Source organism: Electrophorus electricus, chromosome 6 (assembly GCF_013358815.1).
Source record: "Electrophorus electricus isolate fEleEle1 chromosome 6, fEleEle1.pri, whole genome shotgun sequence".
NCBI classification, from domain to species: Eukaryota; Metazoa; Chordata; class Actinopteri; order Gymnotiformes; family Gymnotidae; genus Electrophorus; species Electrophorus electricus.
The window spans coordinates 27,233,699-27,245,228 of NC_049540.1; the positions used below are offsets into that span (position 1 = coordinate 27,233,699).

General features: G+C 41.3%; 2 protein-coding genes across 2 annotated transcripts; both read left to right on the forward strand.

The window, feature by feature from the left end:
• Nucleotides 1-217: 217 nt before the first annotated feature.
• On the forward strand, nt 218-5,748 carry gtf3c5 (general transcription factor IIIC, polypeptide 5). The gene is made up of 11 exons (XM_027004086.2): nt 218-544; nt 830-1,028; nt 1,165-1,363; nt 1,722-1,917; nt 3,087-3,191; nt 3,514-3,628; nt 3,824-3,904; nt 4,045-4,133; nt 4,359-4,441; nt 4,632-4,774; nt 5,481-5,748. The coding sequence occupies exons 1-11, from the start codon at nt 338-340 to the stop codon at nt 5,627-5,629; spliced, it is 1,566 nt and encodes a 521-aa protein (XP_026859887.2). The 5' UTR covers nt 218-337; the 3' UTR covers nt 5,630-5,748.
• Nucleotides 5,749-6,677: 929 nt separating this feature from the next.
• On the forward strand, nt 6,678-11,434 carry cel.2 (carboxyl ester lipase, tandem duplicate 2). Its single transcript, XM_027004233.2, has 11 exons — nt 6,678-6,746; nt 7,055-7,202; nt 7,600-7,719; nt 7,806-8,003; nt 8,186-8,316; nt 8,444-8,551; nt 8,898-9,012; nt 9,473-9,659; nt 10,387-10,590; nt 10,771-10,968; nt 11,221-11,434. The coding sequence occupies exons 1-11, from the start codon at nt 6,678-6,680 to the stop codon at nt 11,432-11,434; spliced, it is 1,692 nt and encodes a 563-aa protein (XP_026860034.2).
• Nucleotides 11,435-11,530: the final 96 nt, after the last annotated feature.

Sequence of the window (11,530 nt, forward strand, 5' to 3'; positions counted from 1 at the left end):
GACGTATTGGCCCTTTCAAAATAAAAGCCCTCGGAATAATTTGGAAACAAACTTCGTGATTAGATTTTGCAATATATATATATATAACATATTTCTATATATTGTTTTTTGCGTTTGTGTTTTATATGATCTAAAATTTATTATTTAATAGTCATGTAGTCATGTTCGTCAAAGTTGGAACGAATAGTATACAGCGATCTTTTCCTCCACCGGACCGTTCACTCGAACGGACATGTTTTCCTAAATCAAGTGTAACGTTATTGTTGATGTCTTAATGCAGAAAATGGTTTGGTATTTCACACAGTTTGAGAGTAGAGTCCGCTAAAGATCCCCAGCAATGGATATGACAGTAAACAGCACTACTTTAGTTACGGAACCTGTGAGCGAAGGGAATGGTAAATTACTGGATGCACCACTTGCGTCGGGCAGCACAGCAACGCTGTCTTTAACAGACAAAAAGCTCGTTTGTGTGGAGTATCCTGGTTTTGTTATTAGTGTGGATAACATGCTGGACAGCGTTGGAGGTGAACAAGCACTGACCAAGGTGATCATTTACTTACTGCTAGTACTTCAGAGAGGAAGATACGGACACTTTTGGTTTCTATTTGAATGCTGATTACTCAGTAGACACAGGCACAGACATACACATGTATAATATGTAGCTCTGTTTTTAGATGTTGTACTGAATGTTACATATGTAAGATGCAATGAAATAGATTAAATATAAGCAGTATAACAAGATAAAAAAAACGTCCTTGTTGCCCTATTAGGTGTGATTCAAATACTGCAAAGCATACTACTTAAACCATTTTCTTTTGCATGTTTATAGACATATGCGGATTCATCCAAACGGCTTGAGCTACGGTTCCGCCCCAAAGATCCGTACTGTCACCCTGTTTGTGGGAACCGCTATTCCTCCAACAACCTGCTCCTCCGAGTGTGTCGCAGGAAGCGCAAAGGGAGTAGCGGCGAAGCTCACATCACCATGGAGATCCTCGGCCTCATTGGGACCACGTATAAATTTCAAGGTGGACCTCTCTATCCATGCACCTTGGCTAGGAAAAACACTGGTGTCTTCCCTCAGTCTGAACCAATCTAACTCATTCATCATCATCATCATCATCATCATCATCATCTTCTTCTTCTTCTTCTTCTTTTTTTAAGGAATGGCAGATTTTCAGTACCTTGCCATGCACAATGAGCCAGATGGCTCCAAGGTCTCTTTGTATGACAAGGTGATTTTGCGCAAACCTGAGAAGAAGGAATTCTTTGACCTTTCCGTGCCACTGTTTCTCCCACCTCCACTCTTCTCTCGACTGGATGGGCCTGTGGATTACTTCTATCGGCCAGACAGCATGCACAGGTGAGCTTTGGCTTTCTGAGGCTCAGGGGATTTGCTTTATTACACCACATTTAATGTACTAAGGGGGCTAATAATAGTAAACAAAAATAGCTCTAGACCACTGAGGAGAAAGTGTTAAAGTATGCTGCATGTTTTCTATAATGTAAATTCTATAATGTACATTTTCTATAATGTAAATTCTACCGACTTTATTGTAGAAAAAAATAGTTTAGAAAGTATTATAATCTTTGCAACCTTTAAATGTTGTCATTGGTTTTAGCTGTTGTGTTTTAAGATCTGTTTTAATGCATGATTTTATATGTATAGTATTCTTTGTATTCAATTTGAATGACTTATTCTGTTGTCTCAAACTGTACAGGGAAGGAAACATGCAGTCATTGCTCTTAAATGAGAACCTCATTGGTCCAAACCGAGCCAGGAGGCCACACAATGCCATTTTTGTTAATTTTGATGAGAAGAGTATTCCAACAGAACCCCTAGAGGCTGCCAAGATTAACTGGAAGAAGAATTCTATCCACCACAGTGATATTAAGGCAGAGGAAGAAATGAGAAAGGTTAGTTTTTAAATAAATAAGATACAATATAATACTGGAAGTGTTTTATCTGTATGTAATGGTCAGTTTGTCTTAAGATATTATTGTAACAGTCTTGATGTGGATGGGGAAAGACTTCATTCATCTGACTAAAACTGGATGAATGAGCAGAAATTTCAAAAACGTTTTAGAGCAACAAATGATTACAGATTAACCTGTCAAAGAATATTGGGGTTGCATATTATTTCTGTTGAGGAGTCTATTATTCTGAAACAGGCTTATCCACTTGAATGGCCCCCTAATTAAATTTACAACATCAGCCGCTTAAGTAATGAATATCCCTTTAATTAATACATATGTTCCCTAGTAATTTATTTAATTAATTAAATTAACTGAAGCCTGGTCACACGTTTTTTGGTCTGCTTTCTGCATTTGTTTTATATAAGCGGCTGATGTTTTTATAAGTGGCTGATGTTGTAAATTTACAACATCAGCCGCTTAAGTAATGAATATCCCCTTAATTAATACATATGTTCCCTAGTAATTTAATTAATTATTAATTAAATTAACTGAAGCCTGGTCACACGTTTTTTGGTCTGCTTTCTGCATTTGTTTTATATTTTATTGTTTTAAGAATACAGTTACTTTATATAAGTTTTGGATGATTTTAGAATGCCTCAAAACCAGTGAAAATACACACTTGTTTTAAAGAAATGCCATCAGTGTCTATGATGAGTGTCTATGACAAGTCTATGAGAGGAACACATGAGTGTGTGTGCTACCATCACTGCAGGAATGTCGGAAATCTCACTGCAGTTGCTTTAATCCAGAGTCGGCTCTGCTTTAAACCAATCTGGTTGGAACACCGTTGCTAAGCAACTGGACATCTAAACAAGTTAGGCTAAAGCAATGATTGCTTCTTCATTTTTTTTGTTGTTTTTTTTTTTTAAAGAAAATTGCTGATAACTGAACAACCATAGGTTTCAGAAAACTTAAAAAAAAAACTTTTGTCCTTAATCATTGGTAGAAAGCACAAGGGGGTAAAGCCTAAAACACAAAATGAAAAATAAACAAGTGCTAGCTAAACAAATAACATTATGATTATCTCAGGAGAAAGACAGTAAACTGTCCACTCCTGTTTTGCATTCTTGCATAATGTAGGTCTAATTTTTTCCTTTCTTTTAATTCAGCTGTTTGAGAGACGGCCCATATGGTCCCGCAATGCTGTCAAAGCGAACGTGGACATCCACCCAGAGAAGCTGAAATTGCTGCTTCCTTACCTGGCCTACTACATGGTGAGAAAGAAGCCCAGACTGAAAGCTAGCAGTCAGAATGTTTCCTCTCTCACCCATTTGCTCATGATGGAGGAGTACAAAAACTGTGTACTGTGATGATACCTTTTGGTGTTGAGTTAGAACTAGGGGGTGTCTTTGTTTGTATACATGGGGCATATGCTTGTGAAAAGGAACACCCTGATTTTATTCAGTGAACATGTTACTCTGAATGAAGTGTGTGTGTGTGTGTGTGTGTGTGTGTGTGTGTGTGTGTGTGTGTGTGTGTGTGTGTGTGCGCGTGTGCGTGCGTGTGTGTGTGTGTATCCGTCTGTAACTGCATCAGTTGACTGGGCCATGGAGAAGTCTTTGGGTAAGATTTGGATATGATCCTCGAACGAACCCAGAGGCTAAAATCTACCAGGTTCTCGACTTCCGGATCCGCTGTGGTATGAAACATGGTGAGGACCATCAGCACATCATTGTATCAGCAAAGCTACGAGAATGACACTGACCTCACCCTGATTAACAAAATTATGAGTTTCTACCATAAATGAATTTAAGACTGAAAACTAGCTCACTTCCCAGTCCTTTCTGATGGTTGTACTGGTTAGTTGTTCATTGAGCAGAATGCTTGTGTTATTCTCTCGCTATAGGATATGGTGTCAATGACATGCCAGTTAAGGCTAAAAGAAGTGCCTACCACTACTGTCTCCCAACCACTGTCAACAAAGCAGGTGAAAGAACCGAGGAAGGCTTCTTACCTGACGACATCACGCTTACTTTACTCGATAATGGACCAACAGCAAAACTAGAACAAGAGAGTTGTGGCTACAACATCTGACCAACTGGTTGTTTGCCTTTTATGTATCTTTAGTTCCCCAGCCAGCCAGTCTAAAGGAATTCACCCAAGATGGTACTTCACCCTCAAGCGCCAAACCCTCTTCATTACGATACATTCTCAAGGTGCGTTCACATTGTATCAGACTATAGCTGTATGTTCTTTCGCAGGTCACTTTGGCATTTTTCCTTACCAGATATATCAAAAGCTTTCTTCTGTGCAGACATGTTCTTATGGGTGACATTAAAAGCACAGAACATTGGGGAAACTAAGAAGAGGGAGAAACAGACAGAAGGGTGCATTTTACTGTGGCATCCTATGACCCTGTATGACCTTCCCATCTTTTGCAGGAGTCTGCTTATGTATTCCGTGAGGGAATGTTGCCTCCCTACAGACAGATGTTATATCAGCTGTGTGATCTGGACGTGGAGCAGTAAGGATCCGTTTTTGCCTGATAATCCATCCTTCCATCCCTGTAAAATCGGCATGAAAAGTCAAGTGTGACTTGGGGATGTGTTACTGAACCTCTTTCCTCGAGATAAACCCTAGTGCTAAACGTTGGAGCGTAGGGGCAGATATCAGGTGGCAGCTCACGATCGGCATTCATGTTAATGCATCCTCAGAATAAAGGGCATTATCCAAAGGAATGATGGGAAGGAGGAAGTGTGTGATGAGAGGGACGGTTGGTGTTTGCCCCAGACTGCAGATGATCTCAGGGACATCATCTCCTCCATGATCACCCAGGTCGTGCGAGCCAAGAGACCTGGTAAAAGCACCGCACACTAGATACCGCAAATATTTTTAAATACCTTTCGTATCCACTAGCTACAGCAAATGTGACTGATTTTGTTTTTGCAAGATTAGAACTAGGTTTTACACCGGTTCGCTCACTCCCAGCGTTCTGAAAGCAGTATAAACTCATTAGCAGTGAGATTCCTCTCTGTTCTTCCATGTACACATTTTAATTTGGCTACGGATTTGCACCTGTACATTTGGGACCCTTGCAATGTGCTGCTTTTCTGTTTTCTTTTGTTGGCAGCACTGGGTTAGTTGAGTATTAACTAGCTTTCAGGATCAAGAAAACACCTGCATTCTTTCCATTGCTATTTTGGGCGTGAGGTCAGGAGTTATGCGATGCAGTCTTTATTGCTCATATTTTACCACTTGTGTTGATTTAAAGGTAGCAGGCATTGCTGTTATTTAAATATACAGTGTAAATCTGCATCTGAGTGTGGGAATCTCACTCTGTAATATTTCACCGGCACCTTTAGCACTCAGTAGCTTGCAGTGGTCATGCATTAACCAGGCACTACCGAATGGTTGTTCTTTAGACTGGACGATGACTTCAGTCTGTTGCCAAGTTGAGCATTTAAATTAAACTGACGGTCGTTGTGTTTCTGAGAGGAGTGTATATTTGTAAAATGTAATTTTAAAAAATGACCTTTAAATTTTTGTCCCTTCCTCTCTCGTAGCATCATCTTCCCCAAAGCTGAAGCCAGTGAGGGCTGGACGCAAGATGGAAGAAAGTGATGAAGATGACGAAGAAGAATATGATGATGAATACAAGCCCTCCGAAGGGAGTGAAAATGAAATGGAGACAGAAATGCTTGATTATATGTAAACCTGTTCTGGAATTCTGGAACAGGACCAGGAACGTGTACATGTGCAGAACATCAGTGCACCAGCTCAAACTGTATTTTTAACATCTTTGTGAAATAAATGCTTTCTCAGCAATTCAAATATGTGTGTGTCAGTCTAAAAGCTCATGAATGCTGTTTGGCTGCTGTTGAATCAGAAATACATCCAGTCAGAAACTGCAAAAATTACGGGGTATCGGTGCAGTCAGAAAAAATGCAAATTAATGAAAAAATGTAGCAACCTTATGTGACAGGAAGGTAGACAGGTGTAAGATGGCAAGAACTTCTCACATGAAAACACTGTTTCTGGCATCACTAGCAACTTACCACTCTCCATGGTTTCAGACTGGCAGCACTTCATGATTACACAATACTCCTGTTGTCTTCCTCTGTTCATATCACAGTGCTCAAACGTGCGTGGACATGTACTGAGACATATTATCTTCTAATGCTGAAATGCACAGAACTTTTTCTTCGAATTACTGTTTCATGCACCTCAGTAGCTCAAAGCAACTCCATGACCTCATAGTGTGGGGTCAGTTTTATGTTTTCATCTCAGGTTGGTCTTTGTACAAATCACACTAACAGGTTGAATTGTGTATGGGTGGGTGGGTGTGATTGGTATTAAAAGCCCACTGAGGAACACCCTGAACTGTGCTTATGCTAACACTGGGACTAGTAATAAGCTGCTTTCATGCTGTGATAAACCTGCCTGCTCTGGTGTGTTCTGGTTGAAAGGTCTCACAATTAGTTTGTCTCTAGCGTATGTTTCAGAAAAAAAGTAAATGCAGACTAAACGTAATTTTCACCGGGTCCTGAACTAGACTTGGTACTGAATTCTGTACCCAAGTGTTTAACTATGAGAACTAAAGATAAAAACCCACATGTTGACCCTTGAGATAAGAATAGAAAGTACATCTTTTTTTTTCTTTTTTTTAAGAGATATGAGCAGACATGTTTATATATTTAAATATACACACAGTAAATAAAAGGAGAAAGACAGATCATCTGTTTCACACCTGTGCCTGGTGAATGATGATGGAGGTGTGGAGGCTTTTCGCAGCATTGTGCCTGTTGCTTAGTACTGCACATGCCACAAGTGTGAGTGAATATTTACATTTTAATATTACAACAGTTTCATAATTAAAATGTACTTTTTGTACTTAAAAAATTATATATATATATATTTTAAAGAAAGCTTCAGATTAGGTATGCTAATGGTTGCATTAACTAACTGATGATCCTGAGAACAAACTGACTGCGAGAGCTATTTCAAATGTATGAATGCTATTTTAATTGACTCCCTTCATTTATCAATTCTTTGATCACAAATCACACGTCCCAGTTTGGAAGCACTCATTTTCGATCGAAGAGTTTCTGGTGATTTATTCAAGCTCCATGTGCTGTAGCTGGGAGCTGTATACACAGAAGGTGGCATGGTGGAGGGGACAAACCACAAGGTAGGACTGTTCCGCTCCATGGATGTCTTTAAGGGAGTCCCTTTTGCTGCCCAGCCTGGGCGATTCGAGAAACCCAAACCTCACCCTGGCTGGAGTGGTGAGTGCATTTAGCTCTGCAGACACAGCAACTCATTCCAACATATCAGTTTAATTTGTTTGAATTTATATTTGTGGTCATTTACGTATATGCCCAAACATGCGTGTGCCTGCATACAGAAAGTTGAATGTGAAATTGCATAAATAGTAGGCTGTGTCCAAGTTCTTCATATGTTGGTAAGCGATAAATAATTTGTTTCGTTGAATTTGGACTGTGTAACTATGTAATCAACTACATTACAGTTATAATTAACACTGTAATCCAGATATGTTTGTGTGCTCAGGCGTTTGGCACAATTAACATAGTTTTTCTGCATCATAAATTAAAAAAGCAAGGCATGCTTTTATTTTTTTATTTGATTTCTGTGGTCCAAATTCTTCCACCTGTTTCTGCACAGGTATTCTGAAGACCAAGGACTTTGCTAAGCGGTGTCTGCAGTTAACGTTACTTCAAAATAATAAAAGAGGCAGTGAAGACTGCCTGTACCTCAACATCTGGGTCCCCCATGGCCGAAAAGGTAAGTAATCGGCACGCCTGACCATTGACCTCCATGATAGCACTAAGCCATGGTGTATGTATTAGGTGTCTGATTTCCCTCTGTAGTCTCCACTGGCCTTCCTGTCATGTTGTACATCTTTGGAGGCGGCTACCTGGTCGGGGGTTCTCAGGGCGCTAACTTCCTAAATAACTACCTGTACAGCGGAGAGGAGATTGCTGACAGAGGAGACGTCATCGTGGTGACCGTAAACTACCGTGTCGGCACCCTCGGGTTCCTCAGCTCAGGAGATTCTGAATTACCTGGTACAAGCTAGGAAATGAGTGCTTTGCCAAGCAAATTAACGCCATTTCAGTGAAAGAGTATTAACATGAGTCTTGAAACATGACATGAGAATTTAACAATTTGGATCTAATTAACTGGATCCTGTTGACATGAGAATTTAACAAATTTGGATCTAATTAAATTACTACACCTTGATTTACAGGGAACTATGGCCTCTGGGATCAGCAAGCTGCTATAGCGTGGGTGCACAGAAACATCAGGGCTTTTGGAGGAGACGCCGAGAACATTACCATCTTTGGAGAATCTGCTGGAGCCGCCAGTGTGAACTTCCAGGTAGAGTGGTGCTTTACATCCTTTCATCTAGTACCTGCATAGCTACTGTGTAGGTACTGTTTATTATACACGTGCGTACGTCTGTGTGTGTGTGTGTGTGTGTGTGTGTGTGTGTCTGCCTGCACAGATGCTGACCCCCCACAACAAAGGCTTAATTCGCAGGGCTATATCTCAGAGTGGTGTCGCTCTGTGTCCCTGGGCGGTTAACAGGAATCCTAGAGCATTTGCAGAGGAGGTACGTGTGTGTAAAAAACCTACTGCCTAAAGATGTGCATCTGTAAATATAAGGGAGGTTTAACTGACATTTAACTTTTATTTAACTTAACCCAGAGAAGTCGTAAAACGTTTTTGTACCGACCTTCCTCACCTACACTCAAATCTGTTTACTTACTACCCTCAGCAGTCAATTTGTGGCAAACAGTAATATGCCAGTGCCAATTCAGTCATATTTGGCACTGTTACCACTGCATTTAAAAATCTGCTTTTAGGCCTTAAGAAAACAGGAGACCGTTATCTTGTGTGATAAACACGGTTAAGAAAATGCTTAGTATTTTATGCTGCGTTGCTTACTCGGCTGGCAGGTTGCTAGGAAGGTAGGCTGCCCCACTGATGCGGGCATGGTGAACTGTCTGAAGATGACTGACCCTGTTGAGCTCACTCTCGCTGGAACCCTCAACCTGAAGGGCTCTCCTGCACGTAAGCAGAGCGATTACGATAATCGAAGGCAAAATAATGACCAGAATAATTCCTGCGTCAGCTACTGTCGCTGAGAAACACACACGCATGCACGCACACACACGCGCGCACACACACACACACACACACACACACACACACACACACACACACACACACTCTACTACTCTATGTGGCATTGTGATAGCATTTTGTTTTACACATTTTACACTAACAGCAAAGTTGAAAGTTTTTAGAAACAAACTGGAAGCAAAAGCTAATTAGTTCCTCTGTGTATAAAAAATATTGGTGACCATATATGTAAACAAATCGTACTTGGAGCTCCTTTATCAATTTTCCTTGTTTCGCTGTTTATTGTAACTTTCTATTCAGCAGCGTATATAATCCAGTTCATTTAAGACCCAAACACAGCTAAGCCTTGACCGTGCTTAAGTTGCCAGTTATGTCCATAATCCTCCAGACCCCATTGTGCAGAACCTGGTCCTCTCCCCCGTAATTGATGGTGATTTCCTCCCTGATGACCCCAGCACCCTGTTCCACAACGCCGCTGACATTGACTATATTGCTGGCATCAACGACATGGATGGGCATATCTTCACTGGCTTTGACGTCCCGTCTGTAAATCAGCCTATCCAGTCGACTCCAGTGTAAGTGCCTCTGCTTCTGTGTCTTCCTCTAAAGCTTCTCAGCACGTTGTAGGAGATCGTATCAGAGGAGACATTTGATCTCCTCGCCTGTGCTTTGTCCCTCAAAACACGCGCACACCTCGAGAGATTCTCCTTCACATTCTCATGTCAGCTAAATGCCGTAGATGTAGAAATGTGATTTTGGCTCTTCCATTTATGACATCACATCTCATATTTACCAGTATCTTTCAGTGCTGGTTTGGGATATAAGGACCACGATCAAGCCCAATTTAACTGAAAATAGCCCAGCTATGTTGAATTCATGTTTACCCTCATGCATATACTGTACAAGTGCACAGTATAAATAATATGTAAATATTCCTTCTATTATTCCCACAATGCAAAGCTGGAAAACATTTAGCATTTAAAAGACAAAACTATGTGTTGGACAAAACTATGAAAAACATCAATAAATAAATAAAGATGCAGATAATATTTCTGGAGCAGCAATGTTATTAGAGACTAGAAGTTATACATACAAACTAAAATGTTATGGTCCTTTGATCGACTGACACCCTGTGCAAGGTTGGGTCCTGCCAAGGGAAGAATTTCACTATTCACTTCTTTATGGACTTTGATTTGAAAGTCGTCTGAAAAATGTGGAAACTGTTCTGAGATCAGCAGTTTCAGTCTGAGAAGTCTGTGTATTCTTTTATTCTTCTACATTTTGCTGTTCCCCTCCACGCAGGGAGGACGTGCAGCAGCTCCTGACGGCCCTGACCAGGGCAAAGGGCCCAGCTGCAGCGGCTGCTGCCATGCAGCAATACACTTCCAGCTGGGGAGGAAAACCTGGCAAGGACGAAATCAAAAGAACCATCGTGGAAATTGAGACTGACTACATCTTCCTCGTCCCGACCCAAATAGCCCTGTATCTGCACGCCAAGCACGCCAAGTGAGCGACGCGCCCCACGTGTGTTAGGATTCCCAAACCACGGAAACAAGGCTGACGATCATAAAATAAACTTACTGTTCAGGCCTAAATGTGAACCGGCTTCTGGAGCTGAATGTAATGCTCCCCATTTTCTTGCATCCTTCTGCTTTCATCAGACTTGTCGTTCCGTTTTCCCGACAGAACGGCGCGCACCTACTCCTACCTGTTCTCTGAGCCCAGCCGACTCCCCGCCTACCCGTCTTGGATGGGGGCGGACCACGCTGACGACCTGCAGTACGTGTTTGGGAAGCCCTTCACCACTCCCCTGGGCTACTTCCCTCGCCATCGCAAGGTCTCCAAACACTTCATCTCCTACTGGACCAACTTCGCCAAGACTGGGTAACATATGCGACAGCCCTGCTTATGTCTTTGGGGAATTAAACCACCGATAAGAAGTGGAAACAGTTTGCTGCTTTATTAGTTGAGTTATGAACACTAAGCGTATCGCATCTTCAAAGGTTAGAAGCTCTTTAAGCATGTTCTTTCTATCATACATTTTTGACGATAGAAAGATGTTCAAAAAAATTCATGAATGGTTTCCTTGAGTTGCCCAATACTCTTTCCCCTTTTCCTTCTCTTGCTACTTCACAGAGACCCCAATGTCGGTGGCTCTGAGATACCGGTGTTCTGGCCCAGGTTCATTGGTGAAGGGCACCAGTTTGTGGACATCAACCATAACACGGGCAAGGACTCTGTCAAACAGAAGATGAGGAGTCGCTTTGTCTACTTCTGGACCACCACCTACATGAGCTTCCCAAATGTGAACGAAACAGTTTCACTTCCCGTTGATCAGTATCTGTCTTAGACACTCTGCACAGCTTCCTGTGATTGCCAAAAAAAATGGACCCAATAAAACAAACCATCTCTCTGCTTAAGGGCTTAACATTTGTTAGTTGTTTTA